The sequence below is a fragment of the Rhea americana genome, unplaced genomic scaffold, assembly GCF_003343005.1.
Source record: "Rhea americana isolate MKP2758 unplaced genomic scaffold, rheAme1 scaffold_38, whole genome shotgun sequence".
NCBI lineage: Eukaryota > Metazoa > Chordata > Aves > Rheiformes > Rheidae > Rhea > Rhea americana.
In genome coordinates this window covers 3,752,378-3,772,930 of record NW_028186512.1, presented here as the reverse complement: position 1 = coordinate 3,772,930, position 20,553 = coordinate 3,752,378, and the positions used below count along the sequence as shown (strand labels likewise).

General features: G+C 38.9%; 1 protein-coding gene across 3 annotated transcripts in view; it reads right to left on the bottom strand.

Moving 5' to 3' along the window:
- The window catches only part of INPP4B (inositol polyphosphate-4-phosphatase type II B), a 467,312-nt gene that overhangs the window by 167,746 nt on the left and 279,013 nt on the right, over positions 1 to 20,553 (bottom strand). For all 3 annotated transcript variants that reach the window (XM_085313208.1, XM_085313210.1, XM_085313209.1), the window contains 2 exons: positions 5,921 to 6,039; positions 3,698 to 3,814 (listed from right to left, as the gene is read on the bottom strand). In XM_085313208.1, the coding sequence (XP_085169334.1) occupies positions 3,698 to 3,814; positions 5,921 to 6,039 (236 nt within the window). The remainder of the gene's footprint in view (positions 1 to 3,697; positions 3,815 to 5,920; positions 6,040 to 20,553) is intronic.

Sequence of the window (20,553 nt, the reverse complement as noted above, 5' to 3'; positions counted from 1 at the left end):
ATGCAACTTAAGTGAAACAAACAAAATGGCTTATGGCAATATATCAAGAAAATTTTTGTGATGTAGAAACATATTTCATTGCCCATTTTTCGGAATACAGCATTACCTACTGCTTTGTATGCACAGCTTCACTGGATAGATTTAAATAATATCATATTAACACATTATATTAACTTCTCTACTCCAGCCGTATCAAAGTAAAATCAAAATAGTATAGTCTTTATTAAAGTTTGCATTTACATGAAAATTTGCAATAACCAAAACAATCATCTTAACCTAGGCAGACTAGTCAGAGAAACCAAGACTGGGTTTCATTATACTTAAAAAGCCCCAATTACAAAAAAACTGACACAAGATATAATTCTGACCAGCATAAGACAGACATGCATAAAAAGTGAAAAAAAGTGCTGCTAGACCCTTCAGTGTGTTAAGTACAGTAAAAGTGATACCAGCTGCACAGTACTTAAATATAATTAAACTGCACTTCTTACATAAATGTGAGTTAAATGACRGGCAAGAGTGAAGTTAACTATCTGCCTTCTCATTCAGGAATACAGGCATCACAAGGTTATTTTTACATCTGTTTAAAAATAGCAACACAAATAGCATACCAGCAGTGCCAAAATCACTGTGCCTGTCCCTCACTGGGAAGCATCCCCTTTGACTGCAGGGCAACAACCTGGTGTGAGGCAGCTGAACAGCATCCAGTTACTGTGGGATTATGGCAGAAATCCCCAGGGTTTGAAAATGATGCCTTATTCTCTCATATAGACAGAAACAGGTTTAAGCAAAATACAAGCAAATGCTTCATCCTGTGATCTACACCCTCACCCCAGCCCTTTCCCCATCTTCTCTACAGTCCTCTATTTGTGGTTGCAAGATCCTGCTCAGTTTAATTAATGTGCAGAATTCAATTCCTTCCATTTCATTTCAATTACAAGAGAAATAAGAAGAGAATAACTAAGTATGTATTTGAATCGCAGCATGAAGAGGGATTTCGGCTACTTTAAACTGGTAAGTCAAGCACTGGCAGCAGTGCAACTCTGGCATCATGGGAATTTAACTACCACAGCTTCTYACCCAACTTCTGCAAAATATTTTGCAGTCCAACACAAAGTCTGTGCTGCCAGAAACGTTGTGTTACCTATGTGCRTGACAAGCTCAGGCCCACTTGTGCGAGCTGGTGACAAATCTGGCTTGTCTGGAGCATAACCTGGGTAGCCTATGTAATAGCTTCGACCTCCCTCCACTCCCCCCCCCCAAGTGGGTTACCTGTTTGCTGTTGTTTGGAGGATGCTGGGGCTGTGTGCAGCAGGCCTAAGCTATAGCTATAGTCTGTGTGGACCAAGCAAGCTCACTGTTTGTAGCCTTACAGGTTATCCAATCTAAAGGCAATGAATCCACAGCCCTCTGAACAGGCTTGCTCCCAAAGGGACATCTCCGACTTCCTGGGTCGTAATGCCAGCCCTGGGATTTGTGCAATGACCACTGCAAGGGTCATGGTACCTAGCTAGCTTATTTAAAGTTCATTTTTGTGAAACAAACAAAAACATCAGAAAAAAAAAAAACACACACACCTAGATTAACAGAAAACTGTGATGGCTTCCAACTATAGAAAGGGAAGTTAACGCATTGGCTTCATCCTAGCTGATGTTCCGAGATGTAAACACAAGTCCAAACACTATTATAAATGAAGTCTCAGTGGGGGTGGCCTAGGATCATTCATACACACTGCCATCACCCTTGACCAACATCTTAGAGTTTATTTTGTTCTTTCCTTACCTACATCCAGTGTGAAAAATGCTAAACATTAGAAAGCTAAATACATGATGAGAATTGACATTTTYCCCTACAGAAAGGTACTACAAATTATAGCTCTAGTATGTCTTACATAGCCACTGTATAACTGCTGTGACAATTAAGAGAAAAATGTTCTCTCCAGAGATTTATGAGCTATGTTAGCAGAATTCTCTGGGATAGACCATAGTGCTGCACAAAATTGTAAGGAACAGTTATAACAAGTTCTCAAAGTCTGCAAAAATTTATCAAATTACATTCATTTGCTAGGCTAGATCTTTTATTACAATTTGTCCTGCACCAGAGGCAGCATATAGATCTGCAACCAGAACAGCAGTGCAAGGATGGCTCTGTGAGTTAAGGTCCCTGCTTTCCCTTACGGATAGCGTACTACTATCCATCACGCGCATCACAAGAACTTAGAAACTGGAAGGGAAAGGACAAAGTCAAACTCCTTTTGCCTCAATGCCTCTATCTGTCCAGGGGTGACACTTCTAGTGAGGAAACAAGCAGACCCTGTTTTAAGCCTCTGCAGTCTGAACCACAACCAAAAACCAACATACGCATTCTGAAAACGTATGCAYGTGTATAAACATGCACATATATATACACACACACTTGTTCACTTTTGTGTGTGTCCATACACACAAATTCTAGGCTCTGTCATTATAACCTCTTATTCTATTAAATTATCGACTATTCTTAAATTAAACCGAAGACAGACTCCTTGGTGCATAAAATGGGAAAAAAAAATCCAGATTCTGTCTCAACTACTCCACTAATTCCCATTAAACACACAGTGGGAGTCAAAGGTCCAATCAGTTTGCTCACAAAGGCCCAAAATTTAAACAAGTGGACAACAACTACTTATTATCTTTGGGGGGGGGGGGCTTCTAAATGTCATATTATAACTTCACTAATATAAGCAGTTCAAATACAGCCTCAACACTCTTCTTCAGTTATACATTTAATTTTCTTACGGATAAACTCATATACAGTCATGACATCAAATCATAGAGTTCTTGATCATATTGGGGGYTGACTACAGATATAAAAAGAGCAATTCAGCTAATTAAACACAGGTGTCAAGGGCCATTTTGCATGTCCAACAGAAACATAAGGTGGACTCTTGCTGCCATAGAAGAAAAATATAGATATCCCACAGGTCCTATCACATCTTCCAGCTGTGTAAAGCTCAGATCACCTGGAACATGTAAAACAGCACTCAAGGTCTCCATTTAGACACTCAAATCACTCACCAACAGTCCCACTGACCTCCACGTATCATCTCATCTGAGTAACTGTTTCTCAGCAAAGGAATCTGACCATGCAACCAAAAATGTGTAACAGTGGAACCCAAAATGATTTGCCTTTAGCTGTCATACAGAAGATCTTCAAATCCTTACAAATCAAAAATAGCACCAGCCATAGGAGAGTTACAGGTATCACCAGGTAAGAGATTAAAATAAAATACGACCACCACTTTCAAGCATCAAGTTACAGGCTTTATCAACATCACGGTTTTGGCATAAGTAAAATATGATCAGTAACACATTTCTGAAAAATTATTCACAGTGTTATTATCTCAATCTATTCCATATGTTGTCTGCCATAAAAAGCACACAACAGTAACCTTTTATTTGCCAAGTGTATCTGTGCTGATTCACATAATGAATTAAACAATAGCATATGGCTAGTTTTAAGTACATGGTTCTCTTGCTCTATTTTCTAATACACTGACAAAGAAAAAAAATATTTTAAGCATAAAACAAAAAGCAAAGTCAATTCTACATAGCCCTGTTTCCCCAATTTTCAACCTCCTACAGAGGGCCAAAGAACACCACTATGAGACACTTAATCTTCAATAAAATCTATGCAAGAAATGAAGCAAATCACTTACTGTGTCTTGAGATTTGTCTTTGACATCATAGACTGTTAGTTTTATTTTAGTCTCCTCATAGATGGGGTATTCCGGTGGGAACGTCACACCAGTCAAGAACAGCGGGTCTCTTGTTCCCTGTGCCACACAAGCAAACATTCAGTACGGTAGCAGCTGGGCAACACGCAGTATTCAATTACAGATGCATGTACAGAAACTATGGGCTTTTAAGAAGTTAGTTTTCTACAGCAGAGAGACAGACACGAACAGTTAACACAGTCAGAAACAAAACTGGACAGCATTAAAACTTAAACTCATTAAAGTGTCTAACAAAAAGCCAGCTAGTTCAGCCAGCAGACAYCAATATTTGGAAGAGTGGTCTGTAAAAAGCAATTCCCTTCCCTCACATTATACTTTCTTTCTAGAAGTACTTTAAGTTTCGTATTAGTTTAAATGAACTAAATACGTAATTTATGCAAAAAGAATGTAAGAGACCTTAGTTAATTAACAATAAAAATCCATTCAGAATTATTATGGCATGTGCATATAAATGCACATTTACATATGCACACATTTGTCTGTGTGTATATATATAAACAAAATATATATACACACACACACACTCATACATATGCACACTTACATGTCAGTATGTATGAGTATCTTCCTTACAATTAACTCAGTATTTTAAGCAGTGAATTTTAGAATAAACGAAACCAAGCCAATCTCACTATTTTGACAGTTTTCATCAACTGGTATGTGTTCAGCTCCAGCTACAACCCAAGCTGAGTAGACTGATACCAGCAGTATAGTTCAAGGTAGCCAGTACAAGCTRTAAGTATTACATAAAGGGAGTGACTGACTCTGAGGATTACAATTCCTCTCTTTAAGCAATAATACATTGGTGCAGCACAATAACATCCTTTGCTTTGTAATATTATATCCATCTTTGTAATATTATATATACAAATATATTTAGATATAAAGCAGCAACTATATTACAGACACTTATACACATTATAGATACAGAAACATTTAAATGAACCATTYAATTTATTGCTTATACTTTCCTAATGTTTAATTGTACCAAAAAAGTTCACAAAGATTACTTGGCCAGTATCCTTAAATTTTCTGTTAAATAAAGGCTTTTGCATGATGACTACAAATTTTACTTGATGAAAATTACCTTTTAGTAAACCTGCCACCCCCCTAAAAAAAACCCACATCATTCAAATATATCCTATTCAAATATAGGACATTGCATTAGAAAATGCATCTACTTCTTTCCATAAAAAAAAGAAAAAAACTATCTATTCCATCTTGTATACTATATCACTTCAGACAATCTGCAATGAAACATCCTCATCAGACAAACTATTTAAATTAAGCAGTTTCAGGATGGTTGATGGCTGAAACCATGACAATTAAATTAGTAGTCAGTTGAAACTAAGACAACACTAAGAGCTCATGAAATACTCTCATTGTGTTTAACAGTTAAAACAAGCCTTTGATAAAGTAAATTGGGGTCAGTATTTGCAATAGSACCCCTCTGTTCCTAATTAAACCCTTCAGTAAGTTGAACAAGACACACCTATGTTGTCTGCTCAAGCTTAAATAATTTTCTTTGTAAGCGTAACTTTTCCTGTTTCTGACACGGGTGCTTACTGGAAAAAGTGAGGACTAGCAAAGCAGCCTCAAACATAACACATAACACAATTTACAGATTATTTTTACATAAAGTCACAGCTACTTCATACATACATGCTTTTTCTAATTGTAAAATCAGGCTAATGTTTTTGAAGTTGCAAAGATTTTACCTTTCCAATGTAAAAAGAGGAAAAAAAAACCAGAAAGGATAAAAAGTTACAATAAAGCAGCTATGTTCTTCTACATTTTAAAATACTTTCTAAAAATCTCTGTACTGTTTAATTTACACAGCCTTGTTCTTCCATGCGAACTACTATTCCATGTTTCAYTCTAAATCCATGTCTAAAGAACTGGACTATTCTCTACGTCTCTTGGTTGGAAAAATAGACCTTTCATGAAAAGGCATGTTCAGTTCTAACTGTTTACGCTGGTTAAATGCCAAGAAGTACAGAACACACTCAGGTATGCTTTGCTAACAGCTACAGTGTGCTTGCTTTACCAAAGGCTATGCACTAACTTGCTTTAGTTCTCATTCACTTTCTGAAGAAAAACAAGCAATTAACTAATCAACATGTTAATTGACAAAGAGACACTCACCTCCACGATTTCAGTGCTCGAATACCTCGTCAGAACGTGCTCTGCCGGATGTACAACCGAGACTTGTATAAACGTATTCAGCTTCCGATCACGGGTAGCAGCCACTAGATCCTTGCAYGCTGGAGACAGTACAAAAGAAAAATAAAATGCTAAAAAGAAAACTTTGGGAAAACTCTGCCCCAGGCACAGGACAAAGCAAGCAGCACTACAGCTCCAGATGAAACCTCTCGAGACGAGCCGATTTAACAGAGGAAGTCCCTTGGAAGTAACTTACAGAAATAGGAAGTCACATGCTGCAGAACTGAACTGAGATTTCGTTTCCACTAGACATATTTGCAGCTTCTGCAAAGCTCCCTGCCAGAGGCTCATCAGCTCCTGCATACGAATGCGTGCACACACGCTAACACACACTGCGAGCGCGGGAAGCTACATAAGCTCTCCTTTAATTGGCCACGTCTCGCAGCAGCCTGACTTGGTCCCCTCTTGCGTGACAAACCTCACAGTATTTGGCTGTTATAAAGACACTCTAAATCAGTTAAAAGCTATCACCGATTAGCTTGGCTTATACATTCTGGCACCACGGGAGGAACAAAAGTGCCGTAAGCTGCTCTGCAGAGAGGACCTGGACCAATGGGGCAYGCGCTGGCTCGGAAGCAAAACCCATCTACCTCGTCACTGCTGAGGTTCCTTAGCGCTACACCAAATACTGCGGCGGGATCTACCCAGTGCTTTCTGCAGCACATCAAATCACACAGGGATCTCAGATGCTTGAGGGTGGAAAGGAAAAGCCTCCAGCTTTGCAGAGGCCAAGGACAGCTTGCAGGAATCCCCGCCAACGGGGGGGCTTCCTCAGGTGCAGCCAACCYTTAACATTTTAAAGGTGAGCCAGATTATCCTCACAGCAAGCAAACGCAGCTCTGGTGAGAGGCCAAGGCAAGGAAACCTCTGGTGCGCACAAAAGGCCAGCTCAGCTTCATTTATACTTATCGTCTTTGGGTTTGGACTTACTCCTTGGGACACAATAAAAAGAAAACTGGCTGAAGCTTTGTTGCTATTCTTCCAAAACAGTTCAGAGAGAACAAGGAAACAATTAAATTTAACCTTCAAGGAATATCTTGAAGTTTCTGCCTGAACCTAGATTGCCAATGAAATCTCTCAGAAGAGAGTCTCAAACTGATCCTATCATAATTCGGTGCTAAAGCGGGATAATAATAAGGCTTGTGCACATTGGAGTCCTTATGAACAGCTGACACTATAGCATCAAACTTGAACAGCAATTTGCCAACAATCCTTCGCTTCTACCGCTCACCACAGCATTGAAATTACTCTAAATATCAGAACTACCTGATATGACCTGGACAATTATTTGAGTAAGTTTACAGAAAAGCAGTTACCAAAGCACAAAGAGCTGACAGATGGCTGCCTAGCTGTCTCCCTAAGAGACAACAAGACCCTGAAACTATAAATCTGCCAGCAGCCACCATCAGTTTATGAAAACTTCCAGAAACAGYCATCTTCCCAAAACCATGATCTTGTGCCACCACCCAATCTGTAAATGGCTACTGCACCTTACAAACCTGTTTTTAGAATATCTCACTGGCACGCTGGAACATGCTCTTCTAGGGGGATGCCATGAGAGCTGGTCGCCTTCACTATCACTGGCAGAAGTGGTCTAATTTTTTACCCCTGCCCCCAAAGGCAAACTAACCATGGACAACTGCATGAACCACCAGAGATGACAGGAAGATACCAGAGGAGAAAGAGAGATAGGAACTTAGGGGGAAAAAAAGCCTGGGATTCTGGCCAGAACCCTACAGCTGAACTTTCAAAAAAGGACTGTCACATAATGAACAAGAGTAAATCCCTCCTTAAAWTACAGTTTGATTTAATTGTGGGAAATCTCAAATACGTTGACCACATGACTAAACAAGGATGCAGGCTTTTTTCCTGTTGATAAAACCTTTAACAATAGGAAAAAGACTGCATTAAGTGGTAGCCACCTTAGTGATATCTGAGCTAAGAAGATTATTCTTCTCYGCAATAGCAGGGAAATCCAGTCATTATATTGTTCTCCTGTTTAAAAAAAAATAAAAAAATAATAAAAGAAGCAGCAGCTTAGCAACATGATCTCGAATTTCACTGGGTAGAGTTGACACGAAAATAAWTCATGTGCACCTCTCCCATGGGGAATATCAGGATGAAGTATCCAAATTCTCCAGGAGCCCCCAGTGCAGAACAAAAAATAAAATAAAAATGAAATAAGATGAAACATTCATCTAGTTTGATGAAAGTTATTTGTCTCTTTATCATGACATTCAGCTACTGCTATGCACAACTACCCAGACTTCAGTTAGAAAGRCTATTCAATAAGGTTGTCACTGGCAGGGGACAGAAGGTTTGGAGTAACACGGAATTTGTCAGTTTGGGCTATAGTAAATCACTTCCCTTAAACATGCACTGACTGAAACGTTTAACRAAACTTAAAGACTTTTTTTTTTAAATCTAATAGCAAAGAATAGGAGAAGTATAGGAGAAGTTTGGTATATCCTGCTCACTGGATGGAAAGTTCCACAATCCAACACTGCCTTACTGCTTTTTATTTCACCAGTAATATCTCTGAGATCTTCATAAACAAACAGCCAACTCTCTTCAAAGGGAAATATTCCACGGCTGTGAAACTGAGATACAAGCTATACATTGTACAAATACATCTGTTTAGCATCATTGACATAAATTATTCAAAAAAATGATGCAAAACAAACATGAAATGCATGTTTCCTGTCTGCTTTCTTAATTGAAAGCATAGCACAGTGAGAGCAGGTAACATAAGATCAATACACTTTCCTTCAAAACTATGACCAAGCAAACTACATATATAGGTTGCATTACTCTTCAGTATTTCACTATGCTTGAATTAATTCTGGAAAAACTCACCAACAAAATTCAGTGGATTGAAGTGACAGCTTGGACTTGCATGCCAGAAGTGTATGAATCTACTCATTGTGACTGTTGACTCAGGGTGAAAAGCCTGAGTCATCCACTCCCCTGGTGATCCCATCTCCACTAAGTCTACCAGTGTACAATGAACGTTTAAGGAAGAACTGCATTAGGAATAATTTATGCTTTTACAGCAACAAAGAAAGTAAAAAAAAATCTGCTATACATCAAGCAAATGAAAAGAAAGAAACCAAAGTAATCACTATGTGTAGGGCAGGATGAATGGCTTAAAGGAAACAGTGGGTCTAGAGTACATTTACAAATATATGTTTACAAGTTTTGCATAATGCTGCATTCTACATATAAAATTGCTTTACCATTGAAAATGCCTTAAAACAGAAAACACTTGCGTTTTTATCCTTCAATACTGATTTTCAAAAGAATAAAAGCATAGAGGGAATATTTTAATTGTTGTTTTATTTCCCTGACTGTTGCTGTTCCACTATAATATAGCAATATTATTCTTATGCAAGTCACAGTAAAGTGCTCCTAGTCATGCATCAACTATTACAAGCACTTTGCGTACAATTTCTACCAAACTGTCTGAAGCAGATCTTTGATTCTTCAGTCAGSCTGCGCTCCATATGACACTGATCTCTCCGCAGCACTAACGAGTGGCCTGTTCTCTTCATCTTTCTCTGTGTGCGCGTAGGGGCAACAGAAAAGATCGATTACTGTTTGTTCAAAACTGCCTTATGCTGCAAACACCACAGAGGTTTGCTTCATATTTTCAGAGACAGAGTAACAGGATCAGGGAAGATGTGTCCAAAATATTACCAGTAAGGACAAACAGAGCACAAAGAAACACCAAAAATAAATTTAAAAAGCCCAATGACTATGTAACAACTAAAGAAAAGTAGAAAAAAATCTGGAAATTCATCATCTTCCCTGAAACTACAACAATTCTGACAATTCTGAGCTTCAACACAGCTCTGAGCACGAAGCCCAGTGGAACCAGAAGAGATTAATCTGATAAAGAAACAGAAGAAACGCAGCAGCTCCCAAACTCAGAAAAGATCCAGCAGCTAGTACAGACTACATGGGCAGAGGGACTGAAAGGCATCCTCTACTCAGCGTTCACAGAGTTGTTTGGGAAGGATGCCAAGGACTGGACTGAAAATTGGGAAGTGGCACTGACATTGCAATGCTTGTTTGTTTTTGCTAGATGAGAAGATTACAGTACATTTGCTAAGGTCTCAGAGTCAATGGATTCACAGAATTTGTGTATTAACCTACATGGCAATCTGTGAGGTAGCTTTTTCTCTAACCAGTGACAGAAACCATGTAGTTTCTCAGGATTTAATTCCAGGATTTCCTTCCCTTTTCCAAACCAAGAYAGATTCCAAGTGACTGTCAGGGGACAGGAATTAACCCTCATAATCCTGTTTTCTCCAAAGGACACTGTTTTGTACGCATTCAGAACAGAAGGTCAATAATACACGAAGACAAGGAGCACAGACAAAGCAACAACAGTGTGTATCTCACACACATGCATACACACACACAATGTTCATTTTTGTTATTYCATTAACATTACAATAGCACTGTCATCCCAAAACAACTTAGTTTATATATCCTAAACATGCGGTCTCTCTTGAAAGATTCTTGATGAACTCAGATACAACTATTCTTAATGGGCAGAAGGACACATTAAATAAAGACCACTACATTCAGACTGTGCTATACGCAGAACACTAAGTAGTATCCCTCCTGTGGAAGGAAAAAAAGAAAGAAAAAGTATGCTTTGCCACTGCTTTTGCCTCTAATGAACAAACCGGCCTAACCAAGTTTGCTGGAAAGAATACTTTCAACTAGATTTCAAAAGAAGCCATATCTTGAACCACAAAACGGATTAGGAATAATCCAACTTCAGGACGCACAGGGAAAGCTTGGCCATATGTTTGACTTAGCAGTGTAAAGGCAACTGCAAGAGGGAAGATCTCTCCTCATGGCAGAACATGCCTGAGAGCAACGGAGGCAAGTGTTCTGGAACTGCTATTGCTTGATGTTGGCTTAGCAGAGAATGGTGTTAATAAGCATCCCTCCAGCTAATGTCCCATCATAGATAAGTACTATGGTTCACCCACACGTGTCAGAAGTACTTCAATTTGCCATGTTGGTGGGCTAAGAGCCCCTCTACCTACAGACTAGGAGAACAGACAAGTTATTCCCATGCCAACTTGTAGTGTGGACTCCCACTGAAACAATTCCTAGCACAACATTAAATATCAAAGGATGCAGGCGCAGCAATTCCAGTACCATGTTACCAGAACACGTGGGCACACTCACACAGCCGTGAAACAAGTATGTGTTACAGAAGGGACGCACATGACCGGTAACAGCTACCTCAGATGCTCAAACTCGGGTGAGCTCTGCAATGAAAAGAATCTCTAAAGAGAAGATTGCATTTGGACCACACATACAAGCTCAATGGATCGTTACCTCAGAAATTGCCAAAACCACAGTTTCTGCCCTTAGGGAGGAGGTGCTTGTATCAAAACAAACTAAATATGTCTGCTCTCTCGAACATACAGCTGGTTGCTGAAGTAACCTAGTTATATCTCAATGAAATGCACGTACATAATACAGTTAGTATCTTTCTGGGGTACCTGCAATTAGCAGTGGAAAGAAAATTTCTACTAGTAGTCCAACAAGCAATTACTGACAAAGAAGCTGTATCAGATGAAGTATAATGAAAGAGTTATGTACAACATCTTTAGAAATACAGGTTTGGTGGAGGAAAAAAATAAAKAAAGAAAGAAAACCAACCATTATCAGTACTCAYTTTAAGTAACAATTAATACACTTTCCAGGAAAAATGCCAATCATTACCCACTTAATTTGCAACTAAAAAATTACAATTATTTTAGGTATCACTGAAATAAGAAAGAAATGAGGGTTGCTGGGAGAAAACGTATGCTGATGGAGGGTGGGCATAAGCAGAGCGATCATGCTCAGGAATTGAAATGCCAGCTGCACTCACAATYCCATTTGCATATGAAATGACAAATCTGCTTCAAATTACTACTGTGAATATCAGAAATGATCTATTTCAGAACAAGCTCTGCCCACCCTGAATTTTGCAGTACTAGAAAAATTTCAGTTTGTTGCGTCTTTTTCGTTTTAGTGAAAGCCTCAAGCTGGACTAGAACATTAAGTACAGCACTTCCAAACTGTATCCTTCTTCTACTGTCTCAAGGAAGGTAAAATAAATACAAAGGCTTAGAGCATACCTGTGCACGGCAGTTACCACTAGCAGTAACAGCCACTTCCTCAGCATGGTTTTCAGTTCTTCTGACACACTACAGCAGGCCTATGTCGCACTGCTGCCTTGCTATTCAGCCTGCACAACTCCACTTATTTATACAGCTTGAGTATGATAGATGCAAGGGGCTCAGGAAAGYGCCCGACTGGATCAACGTACTTCTCACAGGCATCGTATTTCCACTGCAGAGCTAAGTGCATGATCACTCCTGCTAGCTATCTATTTAGGGCAATCCACATTTGGATACTGCATTAATCAATTTCTAACTTGTTAGATTACCTGTTCCAGCATGTTCATTGCTAAAGATCATGCTCCTCCAGCTCTATTTACCAGCTGTGCAAAGCTGACTTCCAGCACCTCTCCATTTCAGACTTGAGTTATATAGTGGCAATAAGGCCACCGAAGTGCCTTCTTAGCTTTGCTCAGAATAGCTGGTTCCTGGCGTTATGGCACAAAATATACTGCTCTTSTTCAACATTTCAAAATTCCTTTAACTTCTGAAATTACATTAGGGAACATCAGGGAATTTTTTTTAATAAACAAATACAAAACTATATGGAAAACAACACTTTCAGAAAACATTTCATTTACTTACTGAGCACTCTGTGCATGTATCAGCACAGGAGAACTGTATTTTTCTCATACGCTAGCCATCTAGTGATACCAAAGCATAACTTCTGCTGCTGCTGCTTTAATTTTTAATTATCCTCTTTACCTTCCGCCCAGAGCTATCTTGCTCATAGTACCCTTTATTAATGGCATTCATGCTCCGCCCTGGAGGTGACTTCATTTYTCTTGTGAAAAAAATGAGGAAAGGAAAGAAAGAAAAAAAAATGCTTGAAGGCTTACGAAAACTTGCTATACATTATTACACTATAAAATATATTCACATCAAAATAGATTTTGACACTGCTATTCTAAGGCTGTAATTTATTTTGGCATTGTTGGTATTTTAGAATACCACAGAAAGGTTTATATCTCCTGGAAACAGAGAGAAATAGCATTTTCCCTTTCACCTTTTTCAATATTGTCATATCAAGTATCTACTGCAGTAAAGATCTAAACTTACTACAATAACTTTCAAAGATTTGCCACAACACTGAAAATAGAGTGGTTACAAGTTTAAATAACAGGTGAAGAGTTTTTAAAAAATAGCAAGGAGTATACAAGATCTCCCTTTTTAACTACTTCAATTTCTTTATACTATCAGCTCACAGTGAACATCTAGAATCTGTAACAATTTCAGGTTTATAAATAAAATACATACTGCTGATTCTTAAATTTGTACATTTCTGCAAAAATAAAACACTATTTTAAAAATTATCACCAACAGAAGATGTTTCACACAGTAGTGCCCCCAGGTGCTCAAGGCTGCTCTGAAGGAGCTAGGCTGGATGCTGGGGAGAAGTCCAGCTGCAGGAGCCCAGAGCGCAGTACGGACTAACCCACCCACCTTCTCTAGCAYGTCACAGTCTGTATGAGACTTCAGCATCCCACAGCCACGTTGCTATTAGCACCCAGGCTGGTTAATTTTATATTAACCTGGGTACACCTAAACCATGCTGCAAATTTTAGAAGCCGCTGCACGTCCTSTTCACAAAATTTCTCTGGAACCACCCCTACCATGATTTATAGGAGTACCCAGTTACGTAGCCGTAATGCCATTGCCCATGAGACACTACCAGTGAATGCAGCTATTCATTCAGACATGCTTAAAGAAATTTTTTTCCATAAGTAATGGTGTTATATAATAAAACCAATCACAAAAAAGATGACAGGACAACAAGACGCAGTAGTGAGCTACATTAACATTAGTAACCCATGAACGAAAATATTGGTATCAGTTAGTTACTACTTGAGTACATAACTGAATATTCTTCAAGATTCATTTAGCTGAAAAGATTTGTCTACCTTTCCTTTTATATGCTACAAGGATGCAGCCTGCAGTGGCTCATTTTGATCAATATTATAGTTTCCCCCCAAAAAAAAAGACATCCAGAATTGAGCACTGGGGCTTTCTCCTTCACGAGCAGCACTCAAAAATGGGCAGACAACTCTCTGTAGAAAATAAGCAGGTTATTACCGAGCTGTACAATTGCATGTATTTGCGTTGTGATGCTATATGCAGGCCTCAGTCACAACTGGATCTCACCGCATAGGAGCCTCACTGCATAGGCAAGCAAAAAAATTCATGAGTCTCTCTAAAAACAGAGCGCTCTACAGAAAACTGAGAGGAAGGCTAAGCACTGGCCCCYCCAGTATGTCAGAGGTCATCCTTTACAGAGAAGAAACTATTCTTTGACATGCCTAAATGGAAAGGAGACTAARAAGTACTTCAAAGTCAAAGTAAACAAGACACCTTCAATCAAGTGAGAAATTAGATTTCTGCAATCCAGAACAATCACTTCTAGCCCTTTAATAATTATACTTTCTAGCCAGGAAATCCATGATAAATGCCAAGTAACCTGCATGCAGGCCATAGTTAAAAGGAGAAGACATCCCAATATGAATAGGTGAATGAAGGTGGTAATTATGGATTAATAGCTCAATCAGAGATCCAAGCAAGAGACAATCCTCAGAGGAGTTAGAAACAACCACTGATAAATAATTTGAGATTATTTTAATAGCAGAGGACTTGTATGAGGTAGCAAAATATAACTCCTTTATAAAGGAGATTAAACAATGGGAGGAAACACGAATACAAATTCATATCTTTCCATACAAATGATATAAAAATCAAGAAATATTAAAAGCCCACAAGTGTCAGACTGGCATCAAAGGATGAGTTTCAAGGAATTCATCTCTTGCAAGCACTTTGGATTCACTCAGGGACCCTCATTCTGCATATCCTGAAAAAATAATCTTTACTCCTAAAACTTCTCCAAAAAATGTGCTTCATCCTAAGTGGGTACCCACAGAGCCTTGAAAAAACTAGAGCACAGCAGCACATACAGGGTGACAAGCACCATTCTGATCATAGATGTCGTGACACTCTTACACATCATTTCAAAGGAACCTACCTCAAGCAGCGTACGCATCGATATTTCTCGATTCTTCAAAATCAACACTACRCTTCTCTCCTCAAAGATGCTGATCCACAGCTATTACTCTAAGCTATCTCACAAATTTATCAAAGATCAGTAGCTTGTATTTTAAGGGTTAGATGTTAGTTGTCGCGCTGTTATTTCCAGCAGGAATTTCTTCAAGAATGAAAATCTGCTATTTACGTATGTTGCAACACTTTGTTTGAAACTGAGTTATTTTTGACATGCTTAAAAACAAACAGAAATCTGCCTTTTCTTCCCAGAGAAATTAAATTTTAAATCATCAACTCATTTGTATAAAAAAAAAAAAAAAAAAAAAGCCCTTCATTTCTCTCTTCAGAGACACCTCCTGGTGGATTTGAGGTTTAAACGTGGACTAAAGTAGGTATTGCTGCTCTTCATCTCTATAGGAGCACATTCAGATCTCAAAGTTGAAAACACTGTTAAGCCCATTACCATACGGTTCTCAAATTTTAGTCTTTAAAAGCATTTCAGTTACAATCTTTACCAGCAATACCAGCAATCCTCAGCTTGCTATACGTGAAGAATTCTGGTCTTCAAAGACTGCTAAAACCAAATTCTTCTTAATTTATCATAATGATATTGCATGCTCATTCAATCCCTCAGAAGTCAATGGAATATCTTAAGTACAACAAAAGAGGTTTCAGGTTAAAGTGTCAGCTTTAACTTGTTTTGAACATTCAAGCATATCCCACAAAATATTCAAGGTTTTTTTTATAATTGACTTAAATTCGTTTCTTTTCAGTTTCAGATGCCACACAACCATATTTTTAGTGCAGTTCGCTTCCACAAGAAAAGGAGTTAAAATGTCTGTAATTATACTAGAAACTATTATCAACAGGAGATACAGGAAAACTATTTTTTGAAGATTTTGTTCATTTTGAGTAAAAACATTCCCAGCACCTCAGATAAGGCTGGCTGCAACAGCCACAGTGGCCATGCTGGACATTTCAAGTGTCACCTGGATTTCATGGCTGTTCTGGGAATGAAAACGCCAGCTCTTTCGGGGCCTGCAGGGCAACCTCATTTTCAAGGCAAATCTCACCGCAGGATACACATTTCAAAACTTCCAAAAGTAAGTGTATCTGTAACTAATGCATGCAAGAGGGGARAATGACTTCAGTCTTCCATTAATTAGATGTTTTTCTTTTTATGGGATTTCTGTGCCCACATAKGAGGATTAAAAAGAAGTCTGTTGGGAGATATTTTATAACATGAAAGCACTACTGCAATTATTTCTATAGGCATATTTAGAGATGTATTTAATGACTRCCATTTGGAAGACAAATGTTCAGTTAACATAGGGCAGTGCCATTAGTGCCAAAGAAGCTGTCAAGAGCTATCATCCTCTGAACGACTTGAAAAATGTTTCTCTTAATATATTATTGGCCTACCAAAAGAGAATGGTACCACGGCTGTTTAGTCATGACCACGCTACACAAGAGCCACGAACTACAYGATTACTGTGATCTGTAAATAATCTGCTTGCTTTGTCTCCCAAATCACCTGCATCTTTTCCGGACTGAGAAGAGGAGGCTGCCTCCAAGGAGGAAGGCATGCAGGAGAAGCGCTGGGACCAGTTCTCCAGACAGTGCCTTGCCAAGGGTTTCACAGACAGGGCTGAAGGTTATAACAGATCAACTGCAATAAGTGACAGTAAGAAGACAGCAAAAACTCTCACAGAAAGACAGAAATGCTTGAAGTGAGATTTAAATAAAATACTCTAAGCCTCTCAACATACCTRCTGCCTAGTTCTGGAGGCATCCAAGTCCTCCGCATTTAAGCTTTCAACTGTAAGAGGTCCCCGCRTGGCCAGGGGTCTGCTTCTAGGCATGTGCCAAAGGCCTCAGCCTGCCAGCACCGAGCAGCTCGGTGCCTGTCAGCGGGTGCCCGCCACACGCCAGCCCTGGCAGGGGCCCAGCCCCACTGCCCGGCCAGGCTCTGCAAACACATCACCCCTCATTTCCTTCACTACACTCCCAGCGGGAGGACTGGAGGAGGAATGGTGGCAGTTCCCCCCTTCAACTCAACTGGGCACTCAACCAGAAAGAGGTCAGATGCAGGCTGGATCCAGGTTTATCCTTTTGCCTTCCTCTRCCTGAAGACCTACAAACCACAGAAAGTCACCAGGTTTCACACCCAAGGGAATACATCCAAGCAGACATTCAAATCCTCCTCCTGAAGCTGTCCCATCTTGATGAAAATATTTATTTTATATACCTTGGCAGTAAGGGAAGAGGTGACAAAATTAGCATTCTGAAAGGTAATTCTGTATTTTACATGAAATTGTCACTGAATTTTGTTCAAGGACACTGTCACTGTCCTCCAAAGAAACTCTACATCGCAGGTGCTCCCTGCCACAGGAAAGGGCCCTAGTCACTGAACAGTCATCCTCAATTTATTCTGTCTCTGCCCAAGGTCATACCCAACTCTTTCACAAATGGAGAAAGGGAAGATTTTCAAATTGGGTTAAAAAAAGTGGCCATCTGAATTTTATTCCTGGCCAAAAACAAAGCTTTATATGCTATTCAGTAAATATTCTACCTTAAGCCTGCATTTTGCAACCATTCCTACTAGAAGAAACAGAATATAAACATAAAGGGACAAACGTGCAAAACACATACAGTAGAATCAGCACTAATCAGATATTATCTCAGGTCAAGACCATTCACAAAACTTTTATCTGACATTTGCTCAGCTCTCCCCAAACCCGACTTGCTCACTGTCCAAAAMATAAGGCAATTCCAGCTGCTGGCACAGCCTTATCTGAGGCACGCTAAATATACCATAAAGCACTACATTAGAAAGCAAGASTGGAAGTTCCCTAAAACTTCTTATGTTCAGATTGATGGCAACAATTTTAAATAGTCCAATTTCAACATAATTATGTGGAAATACTTACAGATTCTCAAGAATTCCTAGGTCAAAGTAACAGATGTCTTAGTACCACCATTTAAGGTCATTACAAGAGTCACTTGCAAACCAGGCAGTAACAGCAATTTCTGAGATGCCCTAAAAATCCTGCTAGCAAGTTATATGGCAAGTCCTTCACATAGAGCTCATATTATATGTATGTATGTATATGTACACACACACATATATGATACATATAATCATATATAACACAGATCACTTGGCTTCCTAAYAGGCTCTGTCCCATTTTTCAAAATATTGCATTTCTTGTATCTGCCCAGGACTACAAGGACTGGACAGCAACAGAGAAAACTTCACAGGTTTCAGCCACCGAAACACAGCTAAAAATCTATCCACACACTAAAAATACCTCTTTAGCAACCTCAGTGGTATATACAAGTTCTTTTTTAAGTAGAAATAGAGTTTAACAATTTAATACTACCAAATATTGTGATTTGATGCAAAAAGCCTTTCAGTTAGAAAGAGCTGTGATGTTGTAAAGAATCCATAAAAGTGCAACTTATTCTTACCACCATGGAGCAGACTAGCTTCTAGCATTGCTAAGACTGGAGGCAGGAGAGAATCAATCATATCCTGAATAGTCAAAATGGCAATTGCCTGGGAGGTAGAACACACTTAGCAGAAAATAGCAGTGCCAGAACTCTCATCTAAATCTCTGTCGTAGGTAAGAAAACATTACAGTCTTCTGTAAGAACAAAGGAGTAATTCATCCTGATTTGGCTTGCCGCTATCTCTGTGTAAAACTCTCAGTAAGGATCTTAATACTCCTCTCCATTCAGACCAGCTTCCTACACCCACAAAGCAATCAACCACACGTATCAAGTCATGGACATCTCACTCATCGGATATCAACTACATGATCATCAAGTTATGCAAACAGCTATACTCRTGGACATGCAGGACACATGATGGGAGAGCGGGCTGAAAGCCAGACTCACCCTGGAAGATGCTGCCTACCAATGCTCATTGCAGAGCAGAGAGCTGCTAGGTCAGTCATGGTTACCCCTCTTGCCAGCTCAGCCACCCAGTTGCAGAGACCTCTCCTTCCACTTAACCTTCTTTGACTATCCCAGCACCCTATATGCTAAAGGTATAACAAGCCACACACAAAAAAACAAGTTACAGTGCATGAGATTTAAGAGGTTCACTCTAAAGGTATACCAGGGGATATGAAGAGAGTCACTTGAAAAAGTAAGTTTCAGAAATTGAAGAGTACCTAGATTGGAAAAACAAACAGGAGAAAGTATGCACAGTAGGAGGTATAYGAGTCAAACTGGGAAAAGCAGGAAGGGGAGGGGGAAACAAGAGAGTAGCATGTGCCAAAAATAACTTCTCTTTAGCTTAAAGAAATTATCTTTAATCCTACGTTCCCATGAACTAGAAAAAAATACCCTGGAAACACAAGTTTCCAATTACATCAAAGTAATTTCAAAGTTAAATCTTAAACTCTTTTCCTAGAGTAATTTTCAAGAAGCCTTACAAGTTAACATAAAGGTTTAAGTGCTTTAAATATTTTAGCTCAGAAACCAGAAGTAGTTCAGGAATAGCAACACAAGTATCCTTATAAGCTAGGAGCAGGATAGATTAACCCATGCTAAAATCTGTGCTGCTGTAAGTAGTTGGGGCCGCTCCACCTTTCATTATCGTTTTCAGCACCAACATAACCTTTTCCTTTGGAAGTTTTCAACATAAGAGTTTTTGAAAATGTGAATCAACATTTATGAATCGTGAGAAAAATGTGAAGTATGTACTGAACTATCATCTTCAGTGTCAAGAGCAAAGTGATATTACTGAGGAGCATATCAATCTTATTTATTTAAAGATTTGAAAAAGAAATCTTTCTTGTCCTTCTCCTCCTTGTTCCCTTGCCATGYAGATGTGTCAATTTGTCACCTCTTCCCAAGATTTCAGAATCTGTACATTTCTCAAAGAACTCAATCCCATTATCTGTTGTATCACACCAGAACTATTCTGATAAAACTGTCTCTCAGAATGCTTAAATCCCACAAAACCCTTTCAACTGTTAAACAGCTTTTCAAACTCAGATATCTACAAACTCCTCTCTACATAGATTACCTCTAGCTATTCCAAATTTATCCCTAGACATCCATTTGTATCAAAATATGAGTGAGTCATTGCTGTAAAGTCCTTATTCTATTGGATTAAAAGTAAAAGTTTCCCTTATTCACAGCTCTGATTTATACTTATTTGTCATCATTACAAGATCRTAATCTAGTTTCTCCTGGTATTTCAAAGAAAAGCATTCATAAAAGCAAGAGCTTCCAGGGAGAAGGCACTTTAACTTCATAGAATAGAACAGAAGAAAACTGCCTGGAGAAAAAAAGAGAGAGAGAAAAAAAAACACCCGAGTT